The 19,302-nt window shown below is 38.2% G+C and overlaps 1 protein-coding gene, 1 non-coding gene and 1 pseudogene across 2 annotated transcripts in view; 2 read left to right on the plus strand and 1 right to left on the minus strand.

The window, feature by feature from the left end:
* The window catches only part of LOC150107830 (uncharacterized), a 143,910-nt gene that overhangs the window by 34,281 nt on the left and 90,327 nt on the right, over positions 1-19,302 (plus strand). The window contains exon 2 of the mRNA XM_090392195.1: positions 7,278-7,440. Coding sequence (XP_090248321.1) covers positions 7,278-7,440 — 163 coding nt within the window. The remainder of the gene's footprint in view (positions 1-7,277; positions 7,441-19,302) is intronic.
* Positions 9,562-9,680, plus strand: LOC150107831 (U6atac minor spliceosomal RNA). The gene has a single exon (XR_016548282.1). It is a non-coding gene; the product is annotated as a U6atac minor spliceosomal RNA (small nuclear RNA).
* Positions 15,730-15,847, minus strand: LOC150107832 (5S ribosomal RNA; annotated as a pseudogene).

Here is a 19,302-nt window from a genome sequence, read left to right on the forward strand (position 1 = left end):
CCAAAGAATAGAGACCCCAGATATGAGAGTCCCGAGAAAGATTAGAGACGTGAACAGATGGCATCAATGGCAATATCATATTGAAAATGAGGATATTAGGAAAGAAATTTTGTCGGCATCCAGGAATGCGTTAGCAGAGCTAATCTCAGGTGGTATGGTCACTTAAACAGAATGGGCGAAGAAAGATTAGCAAAACAAGTGTTCTCTTCCAAGTTGGCAGGAAAACGTCCCAGAGGAAGACCAAGATATAGGTGGATTGATACTGTGCAAAGTGCCTTAGACGATAGAAATATGAGATCTGATAATGTTGGAGTCTTGACAGGTAACAGACTGATTTGGAGGAAAATTGTAGATAAGAAGTTAGTAATGATGTAAGTTTTTCATGTAGTACTATCATATCCTGTACACCCCCTTGAGGGTACATGGCAGGAATTTGATGATGATCTCATTCAGTAATATAACTGCCTCCAGACAATCTTTGCTGAAGGAAACTAGTTATTTCCAAAAGGGAATTCTTAGTAAAGTCTTCTAATAATTGTCCATACTTTATGCTTACACACGTTTTCTCTTTCCTCTATCATTTCTGAAACATACAATAAAATTTTCTACATTACCAATTCTGTTCTGGACAATATGTTGCTTCCACGTGGTCTGGTTACCTTCTCATTATTCCGTCTCTGCACCTGGCATTGGGCTCATGCTGTCCTTGAATTCTGCTGCCGGACACGAATTGTTTTGCTGCCGCGTCTAAGAGGACTTTCTCCGCTCCTTCCGATGGGACATCCAGCGATTGGCACAATTCTGCAATGCCGATAATTCACGAATGGCTCTTTGTGGAATTTCTTAGGCATCTCCAGGAAAAGGCCTGCTGTCCGAAATCGAAATCCTACACACGTCACTCTTGAACCACCAGTCAAAATCACCAAGCAAGAACCATAAAAAAGAGAGAGAATAATATGGTGCGCATCGCCTTATATTCTCAATTTGTGCGCGACTTATCTTTTTTGCACGACTCTCTTCATTTATGCCCCCAAGTTGATCCTTTGCTTTCCCTTTGCTGTTAAGGGTGCTGTTTTTGTGGAAAGCATGCTAACGTCACCTTCCGCATATGTTATTGCCTCGGCATTACGCCAATCTGGGTGTCTAGCATTCGACCTTTGGACTGCTACTTATAAACTGTCTGGAGACTTACAACACACTGGATATCTTAATGAACTAAATATTTTCCTTACACAAATAGTATATTATGATACAAATTCTCACTTTGATTTCTGGTTAAACAACAATAAGATCTTAGTAAATTACATACAGAGGAATATATATTTTCACATATAGTAAACAAGTTTTCCTTATTTTCTGCTGATGTTCAGGCATCTTTTTAAGTTGTTAGTTTTTGCATTTCTTGAACAATGAATAATTTCCTTTGAAAATTTCCCCGTTCAGGATCTAACAAGGGATTGCTGTATATATTTTTTTACAGATGATAGTTGTACCAAGATCTAAGTTATTTGTGTGCTCTCGTAAGTCCATTTAAATCTTCGTTGTTCCAATTTTCATATGTAACATTTAGATTTAATGCTGTTAAATTATAATGCTTTATTATAATTTAACAATTTTATAAATGCAATATAAATTTTATAAATATTATACATGCAAGTGTAAGGGAATAACAAGCCTTTGTTATTCCCTTACACTTGCACCTTAAGTCTAACTTACTTCTTCTACTTTACTCAGTCATTACAATAATCTGTTTAAGATAGATTATTAATCCCTGATAATCTGATTTATTTTTCCACTGCTGGTGAATGATCTTTGTTATTAGTCTATCCACAAAAAAATAGGTTACCAACTCTCACACTATGAAATTAGAAAAATTTATTTTGTTTATCAACTGCATTATTCTGATTTGCAAATATAGCCCGAGAATTAAAGTATGGAACATAGGTAAGATCAAACTTAACTTGCTTAATCTTGTATAGCTAATCGTGGCAATTCTTAATCATATAAGCTCGCAGGTTCACTAATTTTTTTGTCATCAGGTGTTTTTATCTGTATTACTTTTGTGTTGTCGTCCTTTCTCATGAACAATTTACTGTCTCTTACCCATACATACTTGACTGAACCACTTGCTCTCTTTTGTTTTCCTAATAAAGAAGTTGATTATTGAGTTTGGTCAAGTGTTCGTTTATATAGACTGGCACTGGTTTTAACTATTCATCAAATTGTTGAGCTGTAATCTTATTGAGTTTTCTTGCCTCTGTTATCTATTTACTGTTAATATTCTTGCTCACTAATTGGATAACAACTGGCTTGATGTCTGTTTTTCTGTTGGTGGGTATTCTGTGGATATACTGAGCGATGGTGATTAGAATTGACCACAGTTCTGGATTAAGTATTTCCATAAGCTCTTCATGTAGTGTGGTGAAAGCAGCATTGATTTTTTCTAACTCTGTGTGAATGCTGCCAGTCTGTTCTTAAATTAGTGGTAAGCTTGCTTACATATAAATACATTGAACTATTGTGGAATTAAACTTCTGTTGGAATCTTAGACTGATTCATTACATTGAATTCCACGATACATTGAACTGTTGTTGAATTAAACTTCTTTTGGAATCTTAGACTGTTTGGAATGGTATTTGTGTCTTGTCATCTCTTTAAGAAGGCCAGCTGATTGAGTTGTTGTGACAATTTTAGTTTCCACTTACTGAGTTGACACGCTTTGTGTGCACTTTCTTCTCCGTGGGGAATTCAGATGTTCAAATAGTGCCAACTATTTGAACATCTGAGAAAAAGAGCGCCTCCATAACTCTGTTGGTATAGATGAAGCGTTTTGGTCAGAAAGACCTGGGTTCGATTCCTGTCCACGACGTGAGGAACCTTTTTTCTGGTCTCTTTTGACTAAAGGTGAGTTAGCCAGTCCCGAGTTTCTGTGCATCTCGGGGGAAAAACCCGAGTTGCACAGAAACTCGGGTTTTTCTGTGCAACTCGGACAGACAAACTGGAGTTGCACAGAAACTCCAGTTTGCCTGTCCTGAGGGACAGGCAAACTGGCCCATGAACACACACACGGATCTACAGTCATAAAATAGATACTTAATTCCTCACTAGGAGGACTTAACCAGTCCTAAGGGACAGTGGAGGAAGGGGGAGAACCCCATACGAAAAAAAGCTAAAAGAAAGTTTTTTTGTTCTCAAGGATTTCTGCTGTATAATAAAAAATGAATTTTTTATTATACAGCAGAAATGATTACTATTAGTCAAGCTGAACTGTGAAGTACAGCAAGTAACAAAAATTTTGTTATATTCAATTTGTATGGAATATATGAAAACAACCTGATAAATTTTATAATCTCAAGAAGAAGAGGAAAAGAAGTGGAGGAAATTATGCCAGTTTAGTAGTGATTATTATTATTATTATTATTATTATGTGACACCTCCAGGGAGTCCAAAGACTTATCGAAGGAGAGTGTGCCAACAGCATCGAACGATTGATCCTTCCAACTACTAACCGCGCTCAAACTTGCTTAACTTTTTGCTGAGCAATTAGTAGCAGAGGCTCTACCAATCGACCAACCTTTGCTGGCAAAGGTTGGTCGATTGTTATATATAAATAAAGTTCACTGACTTGTAAAGCAATTCAGTAACAGTAGGAGACATTGATTGAATGATGAATTTGTAATTAATAAGCATAAGGTATCAAAAGCATATATATTATTAATCAAAAGAATTCAAGTCCAGTTTTTTATTATTTATTATTTTGGAAGTTTTTTTAGTTAACTAAATTTTGTCATCATTAGTTTCCTGATCTGTACCCTTAAGGAGTATTCAGAGTATTGTGGCAGCACAACATGATTTAGTTTACATTATTATTAATTTCCTATCTGTTTTTCTCCAAATTAGTCTCTTACTTGTTTGTACTCCAATATTCATAACTAACATTTTGTTCTTCTAAGGCACTTCTGATTAAATCAATCCACCTAGACCTTGATTTTCCTGTAGGTCTTTTTCTTGCAATTTTGACATCAGACAGCTGTTTTGGAAACCTTTCTTCTCCCATTCTAGTTAGGTGACCATAACACCTTTGAATTAGACCTACTCACATAGTCTTGAATATTTCTTACTAATGCAAACAGTGTTAAGTTCCTTCTTATTGTCTTCATGATTAATATGATAATTAATATCAGGCACCTTAATAGTGCAACTGGAAGAAAATGGGACATTATACCTTTTGAGTGGGAAAGATCTAAGTCCAATTCTTGTCACGATTGAGGAATCTTTTTATAGGCTTTTTCAGTTGAAGGCGAATTAACTGATTTCATGTGGAGGTAGCAGGGTTTTTTCCTCTTGGAAACTACGGTTTTTCCCCCTGCATACAGGCAAATCGACCATGAGAACACACAATTTACAGACAAAAAATACGATTGTTGGTGGCAAGCAGCAGGTAGCATGTGTTGATGGTATTAGTGTCATTGTGTAGTTCAAGGATTAAGTATGGGGAACAGTGAGATGTGCATAGTGCAGTGGAAGACCTCATGATGAGTCCTTAGGCTCCTTAGAGGTGTCTTGTAACAATTGTTCTAATAATAATGAATCTACCATTGATGCCATCTGTTCAGGCCCCTAATTTTCCTCAGAACTCATTCTGTGGTCTCTAATCTTTGATCTAGTGCTTTCTTACTAACCCAACTCTCTGATCTGTAACTTAAAACTGGTTGGAACTCTCTCCTGTATACTGCTAGTTTGGTATTTTGGTTAATTTCTGTCTTATTCCATGTAAATTTATTTAGCTGGCTTCAATCATACCATCCTTGCTTATTCTGTTGTCTTTTTAAATTTAATTTTCTATCTTAACTAAACTGCCTAAATAGTTGAAATACTTCTATATGTTCTCCATTGAGAAGTCAGCTGAAGATGTCTATGTTTCTGACTATTTTCATAGTTTTGGTCTTTTTGTTGCTGACTTTCATGCCAAATTTGCTACAGGTGTAATTCAGTTTGTTTAGCGAATCCTGTAGACTTGTACTGGATATGTTTATGCTAACCATATCTGCATGAAGCAGAGAGCTAATTTTGATATCTCTGATTCTAATATCTGGTTCAATTCCACTTTCTTGCATGACTTTGAATGGCTTGCCTTTGGAAATTGCAAATGCTGATATCATGAATGAATTCAAGAAAAGGTGTGACAAGTGGTGCGAGTGATATTTGGCCTCTCTCAGTGAAGCCGTAGACTCCCTAGAGGCTTTCTTAATAATAATAATGTCAATTTAACAAAAAGAGTCCTTTAATGTTCATGCTGAACTACTGTAGCTTGTTTTTAAATGAAGATAGAATATTTTATTAGATATGTGAAGAGCCAAAGGCTTCAATTCGGCGACATATAACTTGTTTAAGTTAAGGGATATTACATCCCATATAGTTTCTTAGCCGAATAAGAAACTCAAAGAGTTTCATGCCGAATATAGTAAAAACTATATATATAAAGTTCGGCGATTCCAAGCGTAAGCAAATACCTGGATACTGCAGCACTGATCCCAAAGGGTAGTGCTAGCTGGGGCAACTTGTGGTAGAGTTGGAGCGAGCTCCGATCACTATTCTTGATATTTGCCCATAATGTGAACTTAGCTCCTAGGAACTGTATTTTTGTTCACATTATGAGAGAAGGTCACTACCCAGACCAGTTTCGACCTTTATTGAGGTCTCATCAGTGAGTAGCCAGATGGTTCTCTACCCTATGCCTGCATGTGCAAATACACCCATGGAGCTATTTGCATGCACCTGCGCTGTCATTTATTATATTAAATAAGGAAAAAATAAAATGAAAACTAGAAAATATGTCATCTCCTAGTAATACTAGTAATATTTATTGAAATCGTAAAAAATGTTAAATTTATATATTACGAACATTTTTAATTTCTCTGTCTCCAAATGCAAGTGTTACCAGTGGTGCCAATTTTGTGTATGTTTTATGTATTTAGTCTACTGGCAACTGTGCACTTGAGGGATGTGTCACCTGTCGCCGAATTGAAGCCTTTGGCTCTTCACATATCTAATAATTTATTAGAGCACCTCACGGCAATACTCGTAGTAGGGGTACAAGTTCTGTTCGCTACAAACGTGATATTAACCAGGTCTGGCTACTCACTGATGAGACCTCAATAAAGGTCGAAACCGGTCTGGGTAGTGACCTTCTCTCATAATGTGAACAAAAATACAGTTCCTAGGAGCTAAGTTCACATTATGGGCAAATATCAAGAATAGTGATCGGAGCTCGCTCCACCTCTACCACAAGTTGCCCCAGCTTGCACTACCCTTTGGGATCAGTGCTGCAGTATCCAGGTATTTGCTTACGCTTGGAATCACCGTACTTTATATATATAGTTTTTACTATATTCGGCATGAAACTCTTTGAGTTTCTTATTCGGCTAAGAAACTATATGGGATGTAATATAACTTAACTTAAACAAGTTATATGTCGCCGAATTGAAGCCTTTGGCTCTTCACATATCTAATAATTTATTAGAGCACCTCACGGCAATACTCGTAGTAGGGGTACAAGTTCTGTTCGCTACAAACTTGATATTAACCAGGTCTGGCTACTCACTGATGAGACCTCAATAAAGGTCGAAACCGGTCTGGGTAGTAGTGACCTTCTCTCATAATGTGAACAAAAATACAGTTCCTAGGAGCTAAGTTCACATTATGGGCAAATATCGAGAATAGTGATTGGAGCTCACTCCACCTCTACCACGAGTTGCCCCAGCTTGCACTACCCTTTGGGATCAGTGCTGCAGTATCCAGGTATTTGCTTACGCTTGGAATCGTCGAACTTTATATATATAGTTTTTACTATATTCGGCATGAAACTCTTTGAGTTTCTTATTCGGCTAAGAAACTATATGGGATGTAATATCCCTTAACTTAAACAAAAAAAAGAAGATAGAATATTTTTTTCTCTCACTTCTTTTTCTAGCATAAAGATTTGAAAATAAAAGATAATTTTATATAAAATACAAAATAGCAAACACACAATCAGTCTTTTTCATCCTCTCAAGTCTTCATTTCACCCCAACATCTTCATAGTTTGGCCTTTACTAAAAATAAAAGGTCAGTGGGAAAACCATCTTCTCTTCCAAAAAAAATAATAGAAGTTTCACCTGTTATAAAAATTTTTCAAGATCAGATTACCTTACATGAGCAGATTGTGTGTTGTGTGTTTTAACCTGTATATTTTGAAGTTAACCTAATAAATTGCTAATCAAATTTTCTTTTATTAGAATTTTAGGAATTAATCCCAAGTGCAGACAAAGCATAATCGAAGCACGTGGACTGCTTCACGTAGTACAGTTACTTAATTCAGAAAATGAGGATCTTCTCAAAGAAAGTCTCAAGACTGTTTCTTATCTAACTAAAGAGTGTTCTTTAGAGTGTGCCAGTCAGGTAAGTAACATATATTAATTTTGAAAATGATAAATTATGATGTTAACATTTTTTTTTTTTTTTATGTCAGCCCCACATTTGAGTGGTTGCAAAACCTATAACACAACAATGTGCTATATGTAAACAAGTAATTAGCATAAAAAAGAATCTGTGATGTGTTCTCCAAAGAACTTGAGATCATAGAATATAATCTCAAGATAGAATAGAAATAGAATGTGGAGGTTGTTTTCCAGAAAACTGAAATAAATGGAATAAAACATGAGAATGAGACATAGTTTCACTTCAAATTTATCAAAACAGTGTATGAATGTTAACTGGCAGTTGCTTGTCTTTTCACATTTGGAAGTAAGTAGAGGAATTGCAGTGGATGGAGGCAGCACCCTTGAAAGTAGATGTAAAAAAAAAAGGATATGTAATGCTGAAACAGATGATCTATCAAAAAAGTGATTGGTTGAGTTTGTGAGAGGAAAGGTCATATATTAAGTATCTTGCTCTCTTCTAGATAGTCAATCATGTACCACTGGAAAAGGTTGGGAAGATTTGGAAATTATGATATAATTTAAGAGAGAACTCCTTATTTATATAACATTAGAAGTTATATCTTGAAGGAAAAGTAGGGCAAGTTTTTTGAATGCTAAGGAGGCTATGGATGTGATGGGTTGGTGCAAGGAAAAGATAGATGTGCAAGCAAGTCGAAGAAAAGAAATCTGATCTTGATTAGAGATTTAAATATCATCAACGGGGGAGGGATAAAGTGACATGTTTTATGAGAAATAGGGTTGTGTTTTGCTAGCATCAAATTTACTAGCTAACAAAAACAAAAAATAACACTGGGTTTCTCCTGTCATATCAGGTGTCTTCTCCCTCCAGGAGATCAACTACTATGTGTCTCCGCCATGTCCTATTCTGCACCTCTCTGCTGCATTCCTCATATGAGAGATAGGTCCAGTCTTCTATATTTTTCATCCACTTTGTCTTTCTCTGCTTCTGTTTCCTTCACAGTTCCTTTGAGAAGTGTCCTTTGTCGGCAGTTATGTCTAAGAATATATCCGAAATAGTTGACTTTGCTCTTTTTAATTTCTTTTATCAGACTTCAGTTTTCACCTACCATCTCTGGTACCTCTTTGTTTATCTTTTTGTCTTTCCATGATATTCTCATAATTCTTTGCAGCATCCACATTTCAAAGGCCTCCAGTTTTTTCACACTCAGATTGGAGAGTGTCCATATCTCTATTCTGTATAATAAAGTGGACCATATGTGACATTTGGAGATTCTTAGTCTTGTTTCAGATTTAATTCTCTAGATGTCAGTAGATTTTTCATCTTATTGAAAGTTGACCTTGCAATTTAAATCCTCCTCCTAATTTCATCTTCTTTCCTGTCATTCTCTGTGATCAAGTGTCCGAGGTATGTGTGTTTGCACTTGTTTTAATTTATTTCCTTTTATATTGATGCAGATTTTTGGTATTTCCTTTTATATTGATGCAGATTTTTGGTATTTCCTTTTCTCTTGAAATTATCATGATTTTTGTCTTTTTAAAGTTGAAACTGAGGCCATACTGTCTTGAGGTCATATTTGTTTTCAGCTAGAAGAACCGTGTCATCTGCATATTATTATTATTATTCAGGCCTCCATGGAGTCAAAAGACTCATTGTGGGAGGTCCTTCCTAAGAACATAAAGTCTGTCAAGAATCATCGAGGGGAGGTCCCCCCCCCTAAGAAACACAAAGTCTATCATACCACTCCTTAAACTCATTGACCGTTCTCGCTCTCACCACTCCATCAGGCAATGCATTCCACGGTTCAACCACCCTCCATGCAAAGAAACCACTCCTCACCCTCTTGCTCATAGTTTCCTTTCATAACTTCCAGGGATGGCCTCTTGTCATCACTCCCTCCCGCTGTTCAACCAAGCGAAAGAACTCCCCAGTGTCAACCCTGTCCCCTCTCAACAGTTTAAAAGTCTCAATCATACCACCTCTCCTTCTTCTATCCACCAAACTCTGCAGTCCACATTCCCTCAGCCGATCCTCATAACCACAATTGTACAGTCCTGAAACCATCTTTGTCATCCATCTCTCTCTCTACCCTTTCCACAGTTAATTTATCCCATTCAAATTGTGTTGTATGAAAGGAGAGAAGGTTAGCACTCCCCTTGATAAGGACGGACCAGCCTCTGGGCCTAATACATATAAGGTTAAGGCACTGACGCTTACTTCGCGGCACTTAACCAATTTTTGAGAGTGGCGCTAGCGTCGCCGTAGCACGTGGCGGTGAATTTGAGCTGTGCAGAAGAAAGTGATTTTTAATCGGTGAATAGTCCGCTTTTTTCCCCGTTTTTCTACATTTTTGAGTGCTAAATTGTTTCTCTGAATACGAGTGTACTTCAGTGGTTGTTTTTTGGAAGTTAGTTGCTGTCACGATATAATATATTTTGGTACCGTCGGAATCTAACGCGTAACGGTGGAAGACAAAACAAAGCTAAGTTACTGTATTTAGTTATATTTCATTTTATTTAATTGTATTTAGTACTTAAATGTTCTGATGTTTGTACTTTTTTTTTCCCTCTTATTTATTAATTGAATAATTATTAAAGATTATGCTACTCGGCAGTAAGGAATGATGGTGGATTCAGCAGCAGTCGCAAGTTGCGTAACGCCAAGTCCTCCGCCATTTAAGAACTCAATTATTAGCAATATCATAAGGGACTTTGTGGCATGCAGTACTTGCGGCATGTATGTGTCTCGGGAATTACATATGTGACTTGTTAAAGAGAGTGGAGAGCGTATGTGCGCAAAATGCAGGCAGATGGAGGAAATAAGTACATTAGATATATCGATATCCGACTTTGTTGCTCCAGGAACGGGGAATGAATGTAGTAAGACAAGTAGTGTGATAGGAGAGAATGAGAAAATAATAGTTGATAGTGTGGAAGGTGTGAGTGACTGTGAAAGTTTAGGAGATGGTTTTGTTTGGGAGAGTGAATTTAGATTAAGAGTGACTGACCTGCAGAGGGAGATAGATGAGTTGAAAGAAGAGGTGGAATGTCTTGTGAATGAGAGCAGAAGTATGAAAGATAAGATTAGGAGAATGGAAGAGATAAATGCAAGGCGAATCAGAGTAGGAGAGAGAGAGAATTTAGGGAGTATGAATGAGAGGTATGGGGATGAAAGAAGAGGAGAGAATGGAAACAATAGGAGCAAGGGAATAGTAAGAGGTATAATGTATGGCGACTCAATGATCCGTGGTGTTCAAGATAGGATGCGTGAGGAGTGTTTGCCAGGAGGAACAATAGAAAGGGTGGCTATGGCAATTAAGAGAGGTGAAAGGGTGGATGAGATGATTGTGATGGTAGGAACGAATGACTTGAGTGGTAATGTAAGTCGGGCAGCGAGAGATATGAGATTTTTGCTTGAGACTGTACAGAAGAAGACAGAGAGAGGAAAAATAGTGTGCGTGTTGCCTAGGTATGATAATGATGAGCTGAGCAGAAGAGCGGTGATATTGAATGGCATCATAGCGAGAATGTGTGACAAGAGAGGACTGGTATATGTGGATGCTTGGAGTGCGTTTGAGGAAAGAGAGGAATTGTATGCGAGAGACCGTTTACATTAGAATGAGGAAGGACGTAGGCATCTGGAGAGATTGCTGTTCTGAACGAGTCAGCGTGTCCCAGGGAGGATGATAGCAGGGGTGGCCTCTTGTGGGAATGGATACTTGGGAGAAGGGAGACAATGTCAGGTAACACTGAGCCCAGTGGAGTCTAGAAGGGATAATGCTGGGTATAGAAACAATGGCATTTATATGCTTTATACTAATGCCAGGAGTATCCGGAATAAGGGAGAGGAATTGGTGGCGCAGATAGCATCAGCCTGGCCAAAAATTATTGCGATCACTGAGACGTGGTTGACAGAAGGGGATATAACAACAGGAATAGAAGTCGCTGGGTATAGCATTTTTCATCAGGATAGGAGGGGAAAGCATGGTGGTGGAGTACTGCTTATGATAAGTGATGACCTATGTCCTCTAAGAGTGGAGAATTTGGAAGGAAGTGAGACAAATGATTTTGAGAGCGTATGGTGTGAGGTAGAGGTAGGCAAGACAGGATATTTAGTGGGGTGTTGCTACAGACCCAGGAGCACAGAGGATGGGGACCAGGAGATGTTTAGACAGCTAAGTTTGGCAAGTGCAAGAAGAATGATTGTTATGGGAGATTTTAACTTCAGTAGTATAAATTGGAGAGAGGAAGATGCATGTAGCAATAGGGGAATGAAATTTCTAGAATTCTTGAGGGACAAATGTCTTAGGCAACATGTAACAGAGGGAACAAGAGGTTCAAAAGTTTTCGATTTGGTTATAGCATCAGAAGAGTTGATAATAACCGAGTTGACGTCTCTCCCACCAGTTGGAGAGAGTGTGACCATGTGGTGTTGACTTGGAAAATGAATAGACATGCAAGAGTATCAAAGAGATGGGAACTTATGTGGAATTATAAGGCAGGTGATTATAATAGTCTTAGACGTCAACTTCGGGAAGTTTCATGGAGGGAGGAATTGGAAGGCCGGGATATCACTAGTGCGTGGGAAATTGTGAAAGAATATTTGTTATCAGCAATGGTAAGTTGTATACCACGAGTGAAGAAGAGGACGCAATTTGGAGTAAAGTGGATGACAAACAATATTAAGCAGGAATTGCATGCGAAAAAGAGGCTATGGAAGAGATATAAGGAGACAGGTGAAGAGATGCATGAGGAATATAAGACACAGGCCAGAAGAGTGACTAGTGTGGTAAGGAAAGCGAAACTGGAATATGAGAGGAGATTGGCCCTAAGATCCAAAGAAAATCCTAGGGAATTTTTTAGCTATGTGGCCAGTAGGAGGAGAAATGACTGTGGAAGAATGATATTGTGGGATAAAAATGGGAATAGAGTGACTGATGCAGAGGACATAGTGGAATTGTTCATTGAACACTTTATTGGAGTATTTCATCCTAGAGGAGTCAGTTTTAATGCTAGAGGGATAGGACTGGTTCAAGGTCTGGAGGTACAGGAGGAGAGTGTGTTTCAGATACTGAGTACTCTGGATGTCAGTAAAGCTGTGGGACTGGATGGTATTTCACCATGAGTTTTGAGAGAATGTGCTAGGGAATTGACAGTGCCTTTAACGTGGCTTTTCAATGAAAGTCTAGCTTTGGCAAAGGTGCCCAGGGAATGGAAGGAAGGTAAGATAGTGCCATTACATAAGGGTGGTAACAGACTGGAAGTGTCTAATTATAGGCCAGTCTGTGTGTCATCAGTAGTTGTTAAGATCTTGGAGAAAGTAGTGAGGGACCGAATACAGCATTGGGCAGATGAGGGTAATGTTATCTGTGAGAATCAACATGGATTTGTGAAAGGACGCTCTTGTTTTAGCAATATGCTAGATTTTTATAATAAAATTACAAGAACATTAGATGAGGGAAAGGCATATACTGCAATTTTCTTAGACTTGGCGAAGGCATTTATTAACAGGGTGCCACATGATAAGCTGATATTTAAGTTGCAGCACATGGGTCTGGATGTCAGATTGGTCAACTGGATTCAGGATTGGCTGTCTGATAGGTATCAGAGAGTTGTGTATGGTGGAGCAGTTTCCAGGAGGCAGAGAGTTACAAGTGGGTTCCCACAAGGCTCAGTACTAGGACCTATATTGTTTAACCTTTATATCAATGACATAGCCAGTGGATTGCAGGGGAATATTCAGTTGTTTGCGGATGATGCGAAGCTGGGAAGGATTATTAGTAATAGTGCAGATGTGGTAGCCCTGTAAGAGGATTTAAATAAGCTAGATAGATGGGCAAATGAATGGGGGTGTCAGTTTAATGCAGCAAAATGTAAGGTCTTGAGGTTTGGGAAACATCGATGGGATGCTGCATACTCTGTGGGAGGAGTTATACTGGAGGAAGTAGGGGAGACAAGAGATCTGGGGTTGATGATTGATAGTAACCTGAAGTTTAGGGGACATATTGCAAAGGTGGTGAAGGTAACATAGAGGATTGCTGCTATTATGAGAAGGACACTGACCTGCAGAGATAAGAGGGTTATCATTCCGTTGTATAAGTCTCTGATCAGACCACACTTGGACTATTGTTCTCAGATTTGGTCCCCAGGATTTGAAGGGGATAAATTAACTGTGGAAAGGATACAAAGACGGATGACAAAGATGGTTTCAGGACTGTAAAAGGATAGTTATGAGGATCGGCTGAGAGAATGTGGACTGCAGAGTTTGATGGATAGAAGAAGGAGAGGTGATATGATTGAGACTTTTAAACTGTTGAGAGGTGGTTACAGGGTTGACACTGGGGAGTTCTTTCGCTTGGTTGAACAGCGGGAAGGAGTGATGACAAGAGGCCATCCCTGAAGTTACGATAGGAAACTGTGAGCAAGAGGGTAAGGAGTGGTTTCTTTGTGTGGAGGGTGGTTGAGCCGTGGAATGCATTGCCTGATGGAGTGGTGGGAGCGAGAACGGTCAGTGAGTTTAAAGAGTGGTATGATAGACTTTGTGTTTCTCAGGGGGGGGACCTCCCCTCGATGAGTCTTGACAGACTTTATGTCTTAGGAAGGACCTCCCTCGATGAGTCTTTTGACTCCTTGGAGGCCTGAATAATAATAATAATAATAAATCCTGGGGACCAAATCTGAGAACAATAGTCTAAGTGTGGTCTGATCAGAGACTTATACAACAGAATGGTAACCCTTTTATCTCTGCAGGTCAGTGTCCTTCTCATAATTGCAGCAATCATCTATGTTACCTTCACCACCTTTGCAATATGTCCCCTAAATTTCAGGTTTCTATCAATCATCAACCCCAGATCTCTTGTCTCCCCCTACTTCCTCCAGTATAACTCCTCCCATAGAGTATGCAGCATCCCATCGATGTTTCCCAAACCTCAAGACCTTACATTTTGCTGCATTAAACTGATACCCCCCATTTATTTGCCCATCTATGTAGCTTATTCAAATCCTCTTGCAGGGCTACCACATCTGCAGTATTACTAATAATCCTTCCCAACTTCGCATCATCCGCAAACAACTGAATATCCCCTTGCAATCCACTGGCAATGTCATTGATATAAAGGTTAAACGATATAGGTCCTAGTACTGAGCCTTGTGGGACCCCACTTGTAACTCTCTGCCTCCTTGAAACTGCTCCACCATACACTACTCTCTGATACCTATCAGACAGCCAATCCTGAATCCAGTTGACCAATCTTACATCCAGACCCATGTGCTGCAACTTAAATATCAGCTTATCATGTGGCACCCTGTCAAATGCCTTCGCTAAGAAAATTGCAGTATATGCCTTTCCCTCATCTAATGTTCTTGTAACTTTGTTATAAAAGGCTAGCATATTGCTAAAACAAGAGCACGCTTTCACAAATCCATGTTGACTCTCACAGATAACATTACCCTCATCTGTCCAATGCTGTATATGGTCCCTCACTACTCTCTCCAAGATCTTAACAACTACTGATGACATACAAACTGGCCTATAATTTGACACTGCCAGTCTGTTACCACCCTTATGCAATGGCACTATCTTACCTTCCTTCTATTCCCTGGGCGCCTTTCCTGCAGCCAGACCTTCATTGAAAAGCCAGGTTAAAGGCACTGTCAATTCCCTAGCACATTCTCTCAAAACTCATGGTGAAATACCATCCAGTCCCAAAGCTTTACTGACATCCAGAGTACTCAGTATCTGAAACACATTCTCCTCCTGTACCTCTACACCTCGAACCTGCCTTATCCCTCTAGCATTAAAACTGACTCCTCTAGGATGAAATACTCCAATAAAGTGTTCATTGAACAATTCCACTATGTCCTCTGCATCAGTCACTCTATTCCCATTTTTATCCCACAATATCATTCTTCCACAGTCATTTCTCCTCTTACTGGCCACATAGCTAAAAAATTCCCTACGATTTTCTTTGGATCTTAGGGCCAATCTCCTCTCATATTCCAGTTTCGCTTTCCTTACTACACTAGTCACTCTTCTGGCCTGTGTCTTATATTCTTCATGCATCTTCTCTTCACCTGTCTCCTTATATCTCTTCCATAGCCTCTTTTTCACATGCAATTCCTGTTTAATATTGTTTGTCATCCACTTTACTCCAAATTGTGTCCTCTTCTTCACTTGTGGTATACAACTTACCATTGCTGCTAACAAATATTCTTTCACAATTTCCCACGCACTAATGAAAATCCGGCCTTCCAATTCCTGCCTCCATGAAACTTCCCGAAGAAAATCTTACGCCAATGGTACTCAGTATTCCCAGGTTGTACCCTCCCAAGTACTAACTGAGCTCAATGCTGCTTAACTTCGGTGATCGGACGAGAACCAGTGTATTCAACGCCATATGACAGTTGGCTATATATATATATATCTTAGGTTATTAATATTTCTGCCCCCTACAGTGATTCCTTTTAGGTTACTAATTTTATTAAATATTTCTTCTGTGTATAGGTTAAAGAGAATCAGACAAGACACAGCCTTGTCTCACAGCTTTCTAAACTGCGAATTCTTCTGAGTCTCTCCATTTATTCTCAAAGATGCAGTCTGTTACTGGTAAAGATTAGTTATTAGCCTAATGTCTTTTCTGTCCATGCCTATCTTTTTGAAAGGATTTCAATTAATTGCTCATTGCCTTTTTTCAACTGATGTTGAAAATACCTTCTCTTGTACTTACATTTTCCTTGAAACCACTCTGTGTATCATTTATTTCTATGTTTATTTTTCTTTTATTTCTTTCCAAAATAATTATAAGAGGACTTTTGATATTTGATTGATGAGGCTAATTTTCCTGAACTCTTCACATCTTGTAGCTTTTGTTTTTTTGGGAAATTGGAACGAAAATTGAGGGATTAATATCTTTGGGTAGAAATCCAGTCTCGTATATCTTATTGCATAATTTTATTAGGAATTTCAGTCCTCCTTCATCTGGAGCTCTCAGATGAAGGAGGATTGAAATTCAACCATTTTGCCAAGATATTATCTATTCCTGAAGCTTTATGTGGTTTTAGTTTTAATGCCGTTTTCAACTTCACAAAGTAAAATGGATGGTTCTTCTAAATCTGTCTGTTCAGAAATATTATTTCTTTGTTGCTCATATAATTTCCTTATATATTCAATCCATCTTTCCATGATTCTTTTTTATCCATTAGAATATGGTCTCTTGAGTCTCTAATGACACTCGAGTGATTTACTGTATTTGTCCTGCTTGTCATTTCTCTGCTTCTGTGCTTTCTCTCAAGGTTTTCTATGTCTGTACATTTATTCATAATCCATTCCTCTTTGGCTTTTCTGCATTCTTTTTATTTCTGTATTCATGCTTTTATATTTGAGTTTGTTCTTCGACTTATTTCTTTGTTTCATCAACTTTAATATTTTTTCATTTATCCAAGGTTTATTCCTTTTCCTTTTTAATTGTGGGAGTGTATTTTTGGCTGTTTCGTTGATGCTATTTTTGAATGTTTGCTAGTTCATGTTAATTTCATCAATTGGGTTTCTATTTTCTGTGTGAGTTGTGTCAGACTTGTTAAGGGATTTTGTAAATTCTTTTATAAAGCAGTCTTTAACTTCTCAGTTGTTAAATGAATCTGAATTATAAGTTTCTCTTATGAATGGTTGGCTTAGTATCTTAAGTTTTGTTTTGATTTTTGCAATTACTGGGTTGTGGTCTGATCCTATGTCTGCCCCAAGATATGTTTTTGTTTGTGTTATTGCATTTCGGAATCTTTTGCTTATTATTATAGTCAGTTTGGTTTCTATAGATGTCTCCAGGGCTTTTCCATGTATATAGTCTTCTGGGAGGATGTTTAAATAGTGTGTTTGCAATTATTAGGTCATTGGTTTCACAGAATTGAATCAGTCTTTCACCTCTTTCATTCCAAGATTCTGATTCCAAGCCCTTGGTTTCCCATGCTTTTTTCTGAACCCACTTTTGCATTTAGGTCGCTCATCATTATAATAATATCATCTGACAGCACTGGAGATTACAGTTTGGATCTTCATAAAACTGTTCCAACTTTTCATCTGGATGGTCTTGGGTTGGTGCATACAAATGTTATTCTGTCATTTATGGGCCAATATCCATGTAGAGGTTTTGCAATTCTATTACTTCAAACAAATGCTACTTCGTTAAGGTGTAAGTCACTGCCAGAGTAGAATATAATATGATTTTTTCTTCTTATTATGCTTGTATCTGTCCACCTCACTTCACTGATATCTGCCTTCATCTCTTCTAATTCCTGGATTAAGTTGTCTAATTTGCTCACCTCATAGAGTATCTTGAGGTTCCATGTTACTATTTTCAAGAGATTGCTCTTGGTTTTCAGACAAGGGGCATCTGAGAGTATCCTCTTTGGAGAGTTTGGGGGGGGATACACTACCTTAGTAGTTCTTGTCTTACAATTCCTGGTTTCGAGCTCTTCTTCCCTGTAGCTATAAGAGCTGATGGTTGCAGGGATCTCAACCACATCTCTAACTTCGTATTGTGACATGCTGTGCTTCATGGTTGACCATGGATAAATACATGGTGAGGCTCCGATCTCTTCCACGGCAGCTGGCCACAAGTCCCTTAGATATCAGGAGCATGCCCTCGATGTGCTGTACATCTTGCTGTCATGCCCCTGGTGCCATTGATCAGTCAATGTTGATTCTTCTTTCATCTTGGCCATTCCGGACTTTATGCACATAAAGGTTGACATTCCCTTTGTCACTGGATTTAATAGGTCGTAATTGATATTCAATTAAACCTAATTGTTTCGCCGCATATGCTAGTGGCTTCTTTTAGGTTAGAAAGAACAAACAAACATACAATAAGCAGTAAAGATGAACCATTACATAACTAAAAGCCAAATATGTAGGAACCGTTACACAGAAATAAAATAAAAAACAACAACATGTGGAGCATGGAAGCTGTCACTGGTCAGTCATTTTTCAGCAAGTGTGCACGATAATTGGCAGAAAATTTAAAGTGTAATGTGTTGAAAGATCTAATAAGTGTCTTCCAAATGTCACATAAAATCATTCCTTGGTTTGTGTTGAGAGTGTCTTGTGAGTGGGTTACCATCATAGTCTCTTTGATGTTGCGGTCGCTGTCTTCTGTATAAGGCATGGAGCTCTTGTCCCATTCAGTATTGTGGTGAGTGTGGGAGAAATGGAATGCCAGCCCTGAGCTGACTTGTCGGTTGTTATTGACATCTCCAATAATCTTCTTTTGTCTTATTTCTAAATTTCTAGATGTTTTCCCTATGTAAGCTAGGCCACAAGAACATGGAATATTGTAAACTTCAGTATGTTTGTTAAAAGGATTGTGGTTCTTAAGCAGGTGTAATAGATCTTGTACAGTCACGATGGGTTTGAAGGCCACTCTTATGCTGTGAGATTTCAGGGGATTCCATTTCAGGAGAAATGGAATCCCCTGAAATCTCACACTGAGGCTCTGTAGTGAATGTCATGGATCCGCTGTGGAGGAGTAGTGAATAGTATTCTGTATACCATTTTCTAGGAATATCCATTGCTGACCAATAGTTGGAGAAGAGAATATAATTCTTCTTTTAGTGTTCCTTCATCTCTTGTAATAGAGATCGCTCTCTTTTTCAGCATTTGTACAATACCTAATTTTTGTGATATATAGTACAATGAAGAGAAATGTAGGTAATGATTTATATGAGTGGGCTTATGGTATACATTAAGAGAGATGCCTTCTGCTTTTTTCAAAATTATAACATATAGGAAAGATAACTTTCTATCATTTTCAAGTTCTAAAGTGAATTTAATTTTTTGGTGGAAGGAGTTAATTGATGAAAGAAAATCATCTAA

The sequence above is a fragment of the Typopeltis vanoorti genome, chromosome 4 (assembly GCF_054136105.1).
Source record: "Typopeltis vanoorti isolate ZY-2024b chromosome 4, IOZ_Tvanoo_1.0, whole genome shotgun sequence".
NCBI lineage: Eukaryota > Metazoa > Arthropoda > Arachnida > Uropygi > Thelyphonidae > Typopeltis > Typopeltis vanoorti.